The 13,332-nt window shown below is 39.0% G+C and overlaps 1 protein-coding gene across 6 annotated transcripts in view; it reads left to right on the plus strand.

Moving 5' to 3' along the window:
* Positions 1-13,332, plus strand: part of SCML2 (sex comb on midleg-like 2 (Drosophila)) — a 92,774-nt gene that overhangs the window by 56,952 nt on the left and 22,490 nt on the right. For all 6 annotated transcript variants that reach the window (XM_019529246.1, XM_019529245.1, XM_019529242.1 and 3 more), the window contains one exon: positions 6,848-7,098. In XM_019529246.1, the coding sequence (XP_019384791.1) occupies positions 6,848-7,098 (251 nt within the window). The remainder of the gene's footprint in view (positions 1-6,847; positions 7,099-13,332) is intronic.

Genomic DNA, 13,332 nt, shown 5'->3' on the forward strand with positions numbered 1-13,332 from the left:
GTTCCCCCGAGCACCGCCAGGAGTGACTAGAAATAACGGTCACAAGCTGGCAGAGGGTAGATTCAGATTAGACATCAGGAGGTGCTACTTCACGGTCAGGGCGGCTAGGATCTGGAACCAACTTCCAAGTGAAGTGGTGCAGGCTCCTACCCCGGGGGTCTTTAAGAGGAGGCTAGATGAACACCTTGCTGGGGTCGTTTGACCCTAGTACCTTTTCCTGCCATGGCAGGGGGTCAGACTTGATGATCTGCTCAGGTCCCTTCTGACCCTACCAACTATGAAACATTTGGCCTGGAAGGGACCCCGGAGGATCATCGAGTCCAGCCTCCTGCCCCAGGGACAGGAAGTCAGCCGGGTCACAGGATCCCAGAAATGTTGGGGGAAAGCAAAGATTAAAAGGTCTGTCTCACCCTCCAGATTAATTATGCCTGCTGTAGCAGTGGAAGAGGGACAAATTCAAGACAAAATTCCAATATTTAGATTTTATACCTGGAAAATTGTAACAGATTTATGAACTTTCCAGATATAGAATCTAATTATTGGGGAGTTGTCTTCTAAAGAGTGTTACCTTCTATTTGCGAAAATATGGTATATTTAGGTACTTCATACAGTTATACTAGAAATATTTTATTGAAAAGGAGTGTCTTAGAGTTTTGCCTACCTAGTTCTGTTCTTGGAGCTTGATTATGATTTTGTTCATTTGGCTTAGGCATGGAGATAGAACTCCAGTTGGAAGTTTTCTACACTAAGGATTGCCTTTTCTTAGGATTGTGAGGATTGTAGGGTGTGCTGTTTCGTTTTTAAGAGTGGTTTTCTCTTTGGAAGGTGGTGTTGCTTATTTTGAATATTGTTAGGCAGCTTAGATCTTTACTGGTTTTCAGGCAGTCATTAGGATTACAGATCCATTTTACAGATGGTGGTTTTGAGCATCTCTTGGATTTTCCTCTGTTTTAATGTGTGAGAGAAAACTGTGACGAGGGGAGTCAGATTCTTTCAGTCTGGCAGAGTGGCTGGGGAAAAAGGGGGAGGTCACTCACCTCCAAATAACCAGATGGTTTTGAATGAAATAACTGTTCTCTTCCATTTTATTATGAGGTCCAGGTTTCACCTTCATGAAAAAGAAATAAAAGGAGACTGAAAGTCTCATTCAAGATTTTAACCTGCTTTGATAGAATAATGAAAGTAAAAGAAGTTAGTGAATTAAATCATGCTGTCCCTCTCCTTGCCAAAGAAGAATATTCTCTTAAGTACAGTTTTGCTTTTAAGGCAGCAATAGAATTAAGAATTTTTGGGTGTATTTGTGTATACCCTTTAACCTTACAGCTTCCAAATACCATATTAAATAGCTATTGTATATTAAAGGTCCTTTTTATTGATCTTGTGTCTCCAAAATACTTTAATAAATTTCGCACACTGTGATTCTTGGCAGCTGTTTTTTTTATTCCAAAACTTTCTCTTCCTCCTAGCTCAACATCATAATAATTTTGACCCATCTCATCGAAGTCTGGTGTTGTGAGTAAAGGACTGGAGTGAAACCTACGAGGCTCTTCCATGGACTTCTTTTAGGAACTTGGACTTAATCTCTTTGCGTTACTTTTCTCATCTGTAAAGGAGGGAGAGATTTTCTTTCTCTCACTCTTTCTGCCTTGTCTATTTTGTTTGTTAAGCTCTATAGATGCAGGAGAGGTCTGTCCATGAATATGTGGGTATATTTTTTTTGGTGTATACTGGTTCCCTAATTTGATGTGGAAAGATGCTGTCAGAATACAAATAACAATAAGCAATGCAAAAGAAAAAAAGGAAAAAAACAGTATATATTAATAGTATATTAATCACATAACATCTTTCAGATTGAATTATTCTTCTGCCCAGATTAATGCGTTGGACTTCATTCAGAAGGTACTCTGCAATGCATGCCCAGAACTCTGAGGGAGCAGATGTATAATTGGCAAGTGCTGCTTCCTGGGCAGTCCCTCATCTTCCCTCCCCCTGCATACTGCGCTTTCCTACAGCAGCTGCTTCAGCTCCTGCTTCAGCAGTAGAGGAGGCGCCTGGTGCTGGAACAGCATCCTGAGGTTTGCAGATGTTTGGGGAGATGTCCTCTCTTTTTTTTTTTTTGCCACTGACCTGCATGTCAAGCAGCCCAAAAATCACTGATGTGCATTGGCCAAAAAAAAGAGGTGACGTTTCCCCCTGCAACTGCAAACCTCTGTTGCTGCTACAGTGTCACATGCAGCCAGAGTTATGCCTCCGTTTTCAGAGTCCACCTTATACAACTCTAAAGCTATTTCTCAGAGTTTAGAAGTACATTTCCCAGGATGCTCTTTACTGAAGCCTACTTGTGCACCCACTCCTCAGCCACAGCTACTGCTGCATTGCTCTCCCCACTGCTGAGCTGTTACAGAGAAGATGAAGGAGGAAGGGAGGAGGAGACAGCAGGAGGGTGAGAAGCCCCTCCAGCTCCATTCTGGCACCCCACCTTAGGCAGCATCCAGGACTCATGCCCTGTAGTACTCACCCACCCATCATTACACCACTGCAAGGGAGTCATACACACAGAACTATCATTGGATCTGTTTTCTTGTAATTTTATTTCAGTGCTTCTAACAACTTTCAGTCATTACCTTTCTGCAAGTCTGTCTGAATTAAGTCATTCATATTACAAATTCTGCAGTTTTATGCCTTATTCTGCTTTACTTAAGGTGAACAGCATAAAATGAAAGACAATTTTTTTAAGGCAAATTTTATATTTGAAGAAGAATGTCTAGTCTTCTGATTAGGCTTCCCACATCTTGAATGAGTTTTTTGTAGCTTTAGGTTTACCAATTACTCAACTCTCTGAAGAAGCCTAATAGAAAAATCTCCAGTATAATAACCTATGGTCAAATCCCCTGGTTCCCTACACAGGAGCTCAGGTATTTTGATTGCCTGAGTAAGCCAAACTGAATTTGGCTTATTCATATAGAGTATCTTCAACGAGTTTGCTTTTGTGAATGAAGACTTTAGCACCGATTGCAGAAGTTGTATGACAGGACATTTAGATCTTTTCTCCTTCATGTGTTAATCATAAAGTTATAGAGATGGCATTATCAGGGCAGTAATTTGACTTCGGAGCATTTGAAAATGTTTTCATGGTAGTAATAACTGATATCCTGGAAGTTCTTGCATATTTTTCTAACTTAAACATTCACATATCACCTTTAATACAACAGTAGCGAAATTAAAAAGCTCTGCGAACTTTCAAAACTGAATATTTTGTTAATGTTTAAAACTGTATAGGCTTTCATTAAAGTTGATAATGCACATCTGTAGTTTTAGTTCAACATGACTATCTTTTCTAAGGAGTTTTAATAACTTTTTAAATTTAGGTTGAGACATTGGAAGGAATGCTATGTACTTAAATTATATGCATCAAACCCATGGAACTTGAACAGTTGATATTTTTTTCCAGAGGAACAGAATGAAACAAATGCTTTATTTTGTTTGTGCAAATGAGAAGACCATTGTGATGCAAAGCAGTATGCTGAAAAAGCAAATGTGCTGTTTCTGTTGTAAATATTCTATCTAAATACTGCAGTAATTGCAAGCAGAGCCTGGTATTTTTTCTCTCTCTTCTTTTCATTGATATATTTTAACAAGTTCTCTTGAGACTATTAAAATGTCTTAGTTTTTGGAACATGTGGTCCAGTGGGGATAACTTTGTCCACAGATGCAGTGGGTTGGCAGCTAGATTTTGCATGTCTTTTCATTTCTTTCCAGATTCTGTGACCCAGTGTAACCTTTGGTCTCCCACTGAAGGCAGGGGTGAAGGAAGTATGAGCAGGTGACTGATGATCACTGTCAATACAGCCTGCAGACAATATGCGAATTACTTTTGCAGTCTCTCACTCTCCTCTACCACCCCCCCCTTTAAATCAACAAATGCAAATAGGTCCATCCCCATTTGCTACTATTTCAGTTCTGCTGCATAGGCAGCATGGGCTTTGTTGTAGTCTTGCTTATTCAAAAAATCAGTTTCAGTCCTAGTAAGAAGAAAAATGAACAAATGGGAGCCAAACCCCCTTAATGGTCAATGCAGCTAATATTTGGTTCTCTGGAATATCAAGGTAGGAAGATGGTGCAATAAAAATGCTTTTATATTGTATTTCAACAGTGCATCATGGAATGGTTTGTACTGCTTGTATTGTTAGTCTTTGTTTATAGATATCCATCCTTTCTACAAAGGACTAAATATTTGCTCTGTATGTAGAAACATGTACCTATGCTCTTTAGAACTTGATAGTACTTGTTTTATCATGACTTTAAAATTATTTATGTATTTAATATTTCATTTCCAGTGGGAAAAAATATGTGAATGTGTTTGCTTCGTTTCAGTATACACGGACACAACAAATTTGTATAGCAAACATTTATTTGCAACTTTATGACATTTATTAAACACAAAATTGTGAGATAAGAATAAATGAATAAAAATAGTTGTATTTTATATTAGAATAAACATAAAGGAATATTATAATCTTCCCCGGCTTTCACTGTTGTCACTTGCAAGAGTCAGAAGTGTATAATGAATGATGTTATCTGCATTGGTTAAAATTTCATTCAAACTTACTTTAAGATGCTATGCATGAAATCTTATAAATCTTCAACTATGTAAGTGAAAGGAAAGTGATTACTTTCCAGGTTCAGAAGTTTTTTCCTTCCTGATGTGTAGAGACAGTTTGTGACAGAGAAATGGATTCAATATATATTTAGCATTACAAATATTTGTAAGGACATTTGATCTATAAGGGGCATAAAGCAAACATGCATAATTCAATTATCCTGAAGTGTTCTAGACTTGTATTTATAGAACTTTTGTTTATGATCATTTAAGATATCATTTTGGGGTTCACAGTTAATTTTGCTTTTCTGTTAAATTATTTTTCTTTTAACTGATGTAACTGATATATCGAAGGAAAAGCATTAGTTATAATGCTGAATGCTAGGTTGTTATGGTATATAACACACATGTAGCTCAGCACTAAATACTGTATTGTAAAGCCTGGTAGTAATGGCCTGTCTAGATGTCCATACTAATGTAACTTCTGGTTTTATTTGAAGGTTTTATTTATGTTCAATGTGAATCATGTTTTAAGTAGCATACCTTTGTCCACAAAACTGGAGAAAGTGCAAATACTTTAAGTTCACCCTGATCTCTATTTTTAGCTTGTAGCAGTGTTCCAGATCAGACACTATAGGTTTGTCCATTCCGCCTTAACCTTTAATGTAAAGTCCCTCACATTTTCATTTGTAGTTTTGTTTTTTTTTAAGGCCAGGGAGAACAATTGTGATCATCTAGTCCAGTCTCCTGTACAGGATAGGCAATAGTGATTCTTGCATGTGGAAACCTCCAAGTTTCTGGCTGAGTGAAAGTATATCTTTTAGGAAAGACATCCAGTCTTGATTTAAGACCTCCAGTGACAGAGAATCCATCAAAGCAGATCTTTTACATTTTGTATGTGAATAGTTAGGCTGTAGGCTGCCTGGGGGGGGGGGGAGGGAATTATTTTGTATGTTAATTTCAGGTGATTTTTTTTTTTTTAAGGGAACTTTCTTTTTTCCCCTTGCGGTACAAGGGTTGACTAATGCCTCTACTGGCTTACCTCTTCCTCAGAAGGCTTCTATGTCTCTCTTTATCATTTATCTTGCTAAAGAAAAATAGGTACAGGTTTTTTTGGAACCAGGTATTGCTTTTTGACTTGGCCACAGGTGGTACTGGGGAGTAACAAGATGTACATTCTCATCAGTGCTATCTATGTAAAACAACTCCCATGTATTTGTTATCTTATGTTGTCCTTTATTGTCAGTCTGTTACCAAATAAATTGTTATAATAAATTCATCTTTAGTGCTTTAGAGAAAAATAAAATGGGTGAAAATATATTGCTAACTTGGAAGCCTTTGCTTAACAGAACTTTGATTTTGGCTTTCAGCCTGTTGCTTTTAAGCTGTGAGATGGTCATACCTGATGAATTACATAGGGTTAAGCAATATTTTATATGGATGAAAGAACCTGCAAAGGACATTTAGATACACCAAGAAACTATTTCATAGCTGTTGTTCTTTACTTTTCTTTTTTTCCGAGCAGGATTAAGATGAAAATGGTGAGCCATGATGCTGTCAATTCCTTCTTACAAGGAATTTTAAAGCTGAAGAAATGATCATTTAATATGTCATCTTTTGCATTTTCCACAAGGACTTTGGTTTTTATTCTAGTATCTGTGACAAATTCTAATTATTTTTTATTTTGCTTATAAAAAATTACTACTTTGTACTTGAATGTTTTTCTTTATCTTCTGCTCAAAATTCTTTTCTAACATTGTACACTGTTAAATAGTTGCATTGATTACTTTGGCAGCAACTGCCTTTAGAGGTGGGTGGATTGATTTCTTACAGTAAGACCCTTTGAGATTCTTTTGGATGAAAAAGCATAATAAAAACGTAAGTTTGTTAGTAGTAATAGCAAAAACTATAAGAAACATCTGTGGGGTGAGTGGATTCAAATAGCCTTTGAATTGTATCTGAAAATAATTCCTTGTAGAATAATTGCTCTTGAATACATTTTGGATGGAACAGATTCTGTTACTTTCAGATTTAGATAAATTAAGTAGTGACACTAAATGCCTGTTACTGTTTGATATTTTTAAATATAATTTTAAAAATGAATATGCAGCATTTTTTTAAATAGTTCTTAAAATACCTGCTTTGCTAGAACAAATTAACCCCAGCCTAATGATATAAAATGTCTTCAGATTCTGGAATTCATTTTGAGTGGGTTTTTTCCCCTCCTTTGCTTTTGTATTTCCTCAGTTTCCACTACTAAGACTGGTGCAAAAACCCAGTATTCCCCTTCCAAAGTGACCCGGAGTGCAATGCAGTCGCCACAGAAGTCTGCTTCAGCATCAGCTCAGCGGGGCAGAAAACAAAGTCGGGCTAAACCTACCGGGCAATCTGTAGTTCCTATGAAGGGCAAGTCTCCAAAAAATGGTCCCTTGACAAAAAATGCCACTCATACTGAAAATCTCAAAACAAGGAAAAAAACTTTGAAACCTGGAAGAAAGGTTAGTTCCATTTACCACTTCAACGGGTATTGCAGTTCTTTACAATGTTTTATTTTTGGTTTGTTTGTTTGTTTGTTTGTTTGAACAAACGCACATAATTTCATGTAAAGCTTGGTGCTATTTTCCCTTCAGACGCTTAGAGTTTCTCTGTATTTGGAAATTTCCTGAAATAACTTGAATGGAATGCTGGGTTTTTTATTTTCAGTATAAACCTCTGTGAGGCCACTTGTTTTGGAATAAGATTTTTTTCAGAAGAATTAGTCATAATAATAAATCCAGTGGATTAAGATAAATTGGGAAAAAAAACCTATTTCAGTAAATTTCCAAGTTCAGGGAAGATCTAGCTTACTTAAATTTAGTTGTTTTCTTACTTAAATAAATACATTTACTGAAATACATTTTAAGTTTGTACTGTTTAACTTATTTTAACCCTTCGTTTTTAATGCAGGTGAAATCAAATAAGGACTGTAAATGCATTTAAAAAAAAAAGGACGTAAACACTTAAATTCCACCCAAGTCCAAAACTGATCTAGATGGGGTAGTGGCATCTAAACTCAATAAGCCTTCTCCTGTTTCAATCTAAATGTGCATAAATGTGTGGAATTCTGCTTCTGTGGCATGCTTAGAACTGTCTTGATCTGAACAACTTGCCATCAAGCAGTGTAACTGAGGGGGACAACCAGTGTTTCCTGTAAGCTGTGAGGCATGTGTGGCTGTGCAGGCATGCTCATGTCGCACTGCCAGGTGCGCCTGCATAGCTGCACATGCCACTCAGCTTAGAGGGAAGGCTGGGGACAACCAAGGCAGCAGCTCGTAGTCCCACCTTTGTGGGGGGCGCAAAGGCAGCCATTACTGCCCTAGACATCACAGCTGCCCCTAGTGCAAAGCTGCCTCACTAAGCTTTTGTAAGTGTCCCTTCCCCCATCTAAGCCTGATTGTGATCCAGGGGCTTGGCAAACAAATGTCTAGGTCCCCTGACGTGCCTGATGTAGGTATTTTCAGAAAACACCTCGTGTGCCTACTCTGACAGCGTTAGACTCTTCACAAAATGAACTAGTACTTTACTTTTAAAAAAACATGGCCACTGCACAAGAGTGAGTCTTGGGCCCCCAGTACAAGTTAATTTAATGACACAATAGGAACTCATCCCAGATCGGAATAATCGGATAGCCTGCCATGCCACGTGCAGGATGTGTAGTTTGAGGAAATCAGGGATCAGATCCCAATCATGCTTTTTCAACTTGTCAGCACATATGGCACCCAGATCCTGTGTTTTACATACACTGACAAGTCAAAAGCTGCGCAAGGTACAGTCCTGATGGGACTGCTGGGTGCACAGCTTTGAACAGGCCAAATGGAGGGAGCTAATTCACTCTCCCCACCTGGCACTTGCAGCCCCCTAGGCATCGATGCTGGGCTGTGCAAGGGCATGGGGCACAGGGACTGGGAACAGCCTGTGGTATCCAACTGGGCTCAGGTCAGCCCCACCCTGATGCCAACAGGTATGTCAGTATGGAGATGGGGCAAGCCATACATTCAATTTTCAGGCACCATAAAAACCAGCTACAAAGATATTCTATGTTGTATGTGTACATGAGTTCTCTCTCCCTATCTGATCCCCCCACCCCAGTGTTCCCCATCAGCTTGGGAGCAGGTTCAAGGAGGGAGAACCCACTTTCTGCCAGTACCCCTGGCTGAGCCTGTCTCCCTGTGCAGCCTAGCTGCAGGAGGGCAGGATTGCTTTGGAGGTCCTCCTGCCCCTAGGTCAGCCAGGGACAATGGCACTGGCAGGTAGGGAAGGGAGTAAATGGGAGAGGACATGTCAGGTTATGTGTGGGGAAGCAGGATTTTTTTCCTACTTTGGGGACCTAAAGGCTAGGGACAGAAGTTGCACATAAATTGGTATAAGTGATTTGAAACAGGTTCAAATTTGTAACACAACAGAAGTTCAGTTCTGCTTTCAAAATGGCCAAAACTGGTTTAAGATAAACCAGGGTGGTTATAGTATTAGACAAAACTGATTTAGGTTAAACCAATTTATTGAACTGCTGTTCGAGATCCTCTCCAGGTTCAAGTTAACTTATAACCCTCCTGCATCCCAAGATGCTTTGCACCTTCCCTGCATATCCCTCCCGTGCAGAATGGGTGGGTTAGCCTTGGCCCAGGTTGTTTGCTTCAGCTGAGTGGGGAGGTGTGCTTTAGCGTTCCTTGGCTTCTGGCCTGGGCCACTACAGGCATGTGGCTGCATTTCCAGAATCCAAAGCGACTGTCTGTTCACTTGCTTATTGGTTTAGTCTACACAAGCTTAAACTAACCTGCAGACACTGAAACAATTCTGCCTTGGGCTTTTAGACTGTCTGTACTTAGCCAAAAAGTCACTGGCTTCTGGTCTCTCAATAATGTCTTCCCATCCCAGTTACTGGGGGGAGGTTGGAAGAGAGCGTGCAGCCACCCTGCAAGTGCTGGTCACTGCTCCCACATTCCCCTTTTCAAATTCCTGTATCCAATCATGAATACAGTGTTTGCTGCTATACAAGTGGTTTCAAATTTATTCTCTTCATCAAACAGTAAAATATAAGCCCATGTTGATTTTGTAAACTGATCGCTTCTAGTTAACTATTCTGTCCCGATGAACTGTTTGAAGTAGTGTTCTCTTTTATATGGTGATGTTTAGTTGTTTTATTAATGGTTTTTGTTTTACTACACTTGAGAAGCAGAAGAATGTTATATAATTCAAGAAAAGTTGCATACATGCTCATTTTTGTTTGAGTATCACAGTTTTACCCTTTTCAATGAAAAAATGAGTAAACCATCCTATTGATTTCAGGGGGCTTCATGCTCAAAGGACATGTGAGATTACATAGCAGGCATCATGAAGCCTGCACTATACCAGAGACTTAAATATGGCAAAATTTAAATCCCCTTTTATGTAGTTTGACTCCTTACCATTCTTCTTCAGCTTGCACTACATGGTGTTTGCCAGTTTCAGTCTTGTGACAGGAAAGCACTGTTTTTTCCCCTTTTATTCTTTTTCTTTTTTATATATAAACAAAATTTTATACCATGTCAATAAAGACAAAGGGTTATTTTAATCTATTTAGCTGTTCATACTAAATACAAGATTTGAAAAAGGAAGCCCCTACTTTTACTTAATCGTTCCATTCAGTGTTTTGATTTATTATGCTCCTTTCTGTCCATTCCACTGCTTTCTGACTTCTCTTTTCCTTTCTGCCCTTAGCAAGTAATTGGTTGCCTGTTTTAGTAAGAGGAAACTAACAATGAACCAAAAATCAAGCCACAATTCTTGAAAAATTTTAATATTTCATTCTAGTGTTGTTAATTTCTTCTCAGCTGGTGTAAAATAAAATGTTTACATCTGCATTTTGAATTACTACTTTGTACAGATATTAGAGATTACCTTCAAGAGACTTATTTAAGCAAGCAAAATTCACTCTTTATATGTTAAGTTGTTTATTAATTCACAAATCATAGAACTAGATTCTGTCCGATTCAAAATTTTAACTAGCTGAGTAGCTGTTTAATGCATTTTTTACCATAATCTACCTTTATTGGTCCACAGTTTGAAAGAGATTGTCATAGGGGCCCTTTCTCATTTTTCCAGTTCTTTCCACAGTTGCACAGATAATCTCAGTTTAATTTATGATATCAATATCTCCATGTGAAAAATAATATTAAAAGTCATTTAGTTGTAATTTTTTTAAGGCATTTGTGGGAAATACGTTCCTAAATTTCACTGAAGATTGTGAGAGTTGATCAGCCTGCTCCATTTGCCCCGGTTGCAAACCACAATTTTAGGTTTCCTTTTAATGTCATTCAGTTTAATTATAGAATTGTAGAGAAGCAGAGCTGGAAGGGACCTTCATAGGTCATCTAGTCCATCCGCCTGCCAGAGGCAGGACCATCCCTATCCAAACCACCCTATACAGGTCCATAATCTAACCTTTTAGTAAAATTACCACCTATACTAACACAACACAACACATAACTCCCTAACTGCCACAGATGAAACGAGGAGCATGGCAGCCAATGTCCTGCTTCTGTTAAAGGTAGTTAATATACACTCAAGAGAGCTTAAGCAGAGGTCCACACTCCCTACTGCAGAGGAAGGCAAAAATCTCCACATTCCATTGCAGTCTGACCATGGGGTAAAAATCCTTTTTCACCCCAAATCTGGCAGTCTGTCAGACCCTGAACAGAGAGGCAAGACCCTCTACCCAGGAACCTCTGGTCTTAAGTCCTAGAAGGAACCACTGGCACATCTCAGTCGTAATCCCTAGCCTTGGCTGCAGCCTGCATCTAATGTAGAAGGTAGGAAAGAGGAGAAACCTCACCGCATCATCAGTCAGCTTTTGGTTGTTTCGCAGCAGTATGGAAGCCTCCATGAGGTAATCTGTACACTGGTATAAATCCCAATAGTCTTAAATTTGTGCAAAATAACATGGGACTGGCCATTTTTGAAAGTAAAGCATCTGATCTGATGGAGAGAAATGGAAACGGGTTAAAACTGCTCTAAAATTCCCTTTATTTTCAGACATGCTCATAATTAATAGCCTAGCCAATTTAAAAATAAAAATTTTCCTGGTTTAACAAAATTATAACAGAATTATTATCTGAGGATAGAGATAGACTTTTCTCTTTGGCTGTAGGGGACAGGTTAGGAATAATGACCTCAAACTGCAGCAGAGGAAATTCAGTTTGGACACAAGGAAGAACTTTCTGATTATGAGATTGGCCAAGCATTGGAATAAGCTACATAGAAAGGCTGTAGAATCTCCATCCCTGGTAATTTTAAAAAGCTGGTTAATCAAACACTTAACTAGGATGATTTAGTTAAGGGTGATCCTGCCTCGAACAGAGGGCTGGATTACATGACTTTATGAGGTCCCTTCCAGCCTTACTTTCCTATAATCTGAATGCACCCTAAACACTAATAATCAAAAGGCAAATAATTATAGTTTAACATATTTTAAACAATCTGCTGACATTTGAGTATTTGAAGCTTTTTTTGTTTTTGAACATTTTAGTCTAGTATTTTATTGTACAAGTTCTGCACTCCTACGGAGCTTGCCTTAAGGAAGCACAATCATAGGGGAAGACAGTCTACATTTATGAAATAAGTAGCCACTGACAATGAGCTTGTTCTTCATCCTCCACTCAGTACCTCTGAAGATGTATGCCTTCTCTGACCTTTGCAGGCTCAGAGCCCGCAGCTATCTCCCCTCACCATCCCCTACCTCTTCCAAACTGCTTGCCTAACACTGCCTCTTAGCGTAGGTACAGACATTCAAAAAGCCTGAGGTGGAATTGATCTGAGTTGCATAGCTTTCTGTAAGCAATGTAATTTAGTTTGGTAGCAAACAGAACACACACTTTCCATTTGGTGGGGCGGGGAGGAGCAAATCAGAGACTGGGTTCCACCATTTTTAAACCAGTCTGTGTGCCAGACTTCAGTTATGGGTATAAACCAATGTTGTGTGCCAAACTTCTGTTCTGTTACAGGTATAGACCAGTTTCTGATCGCTTACACTGGTAAAAATATAACGTCTGTACCTGGCCTTAAATCCCATATATGAATGATGATATGGTGGTATTAAAGACGGTTGCTGGTTGAAAGGAAGTTTTAAACAGAGCTGAGAGCAGAAGATAAGATGTATTTTATGTGTGTTTTCTCATAAAAGGGAAACGGGGTCATTAGTAACATGTTTGTATTGGATTTACTGTTTTGCCATTTTAGGTGCCTTATGCCATTCTGGGTTTTACTAGACACACAACAGCTGGATGAATTAAGTGGTTATGATACTGAAACAAATCTTAGTAGAGGCTATACATTTTCAAAAATGATTTGCCTGGAGTTTAATATCAGGGCCTATCTAGTACTCTGATTAAACCTTTTTGCCACTTACCCAGGTTGCATACAGGAAATGCTCAACAATTCAAGCAGCTTATTTACAGACCTGATTAGCTTAAAACAGCTCAGCCTGCCTAATATAGCCCATGGAGACAGAACTTGGCCCATAGGGCTCCCCCTGAATTGGGAATTTGGTGGTGGGGGAGCAGTAGCCATTAACATTGCCACCATTCCCTGCTGCCAAATTCCCCTGCCCCTCCCCCCTGCAAAGCCAAATCATAGACATTAGGGCTGGAAGGGACCTCGGGAGATCATCGAGTCCAGCCCCCTGCCCAAAGGGCAGGAAGTCAGCTGGGGTCATAGGA

This window comes from Crocodylus porosus, unplaced genomic scaffold (genome assembly GCF_001723895.1).
Source record: "Crocodylus porosus isolate Cpor-Errol unplaced genomic scaffold, CroPor_comp1, whole genome shotgun sequence".
In the NCBI taxonomy this organism is placed as follows: domain Eukaryota; kingdom Metazoa; phylum Chordata; order Crocodylia; family Crocodylidae; genus Crocodylus; species Crocodylus porosus.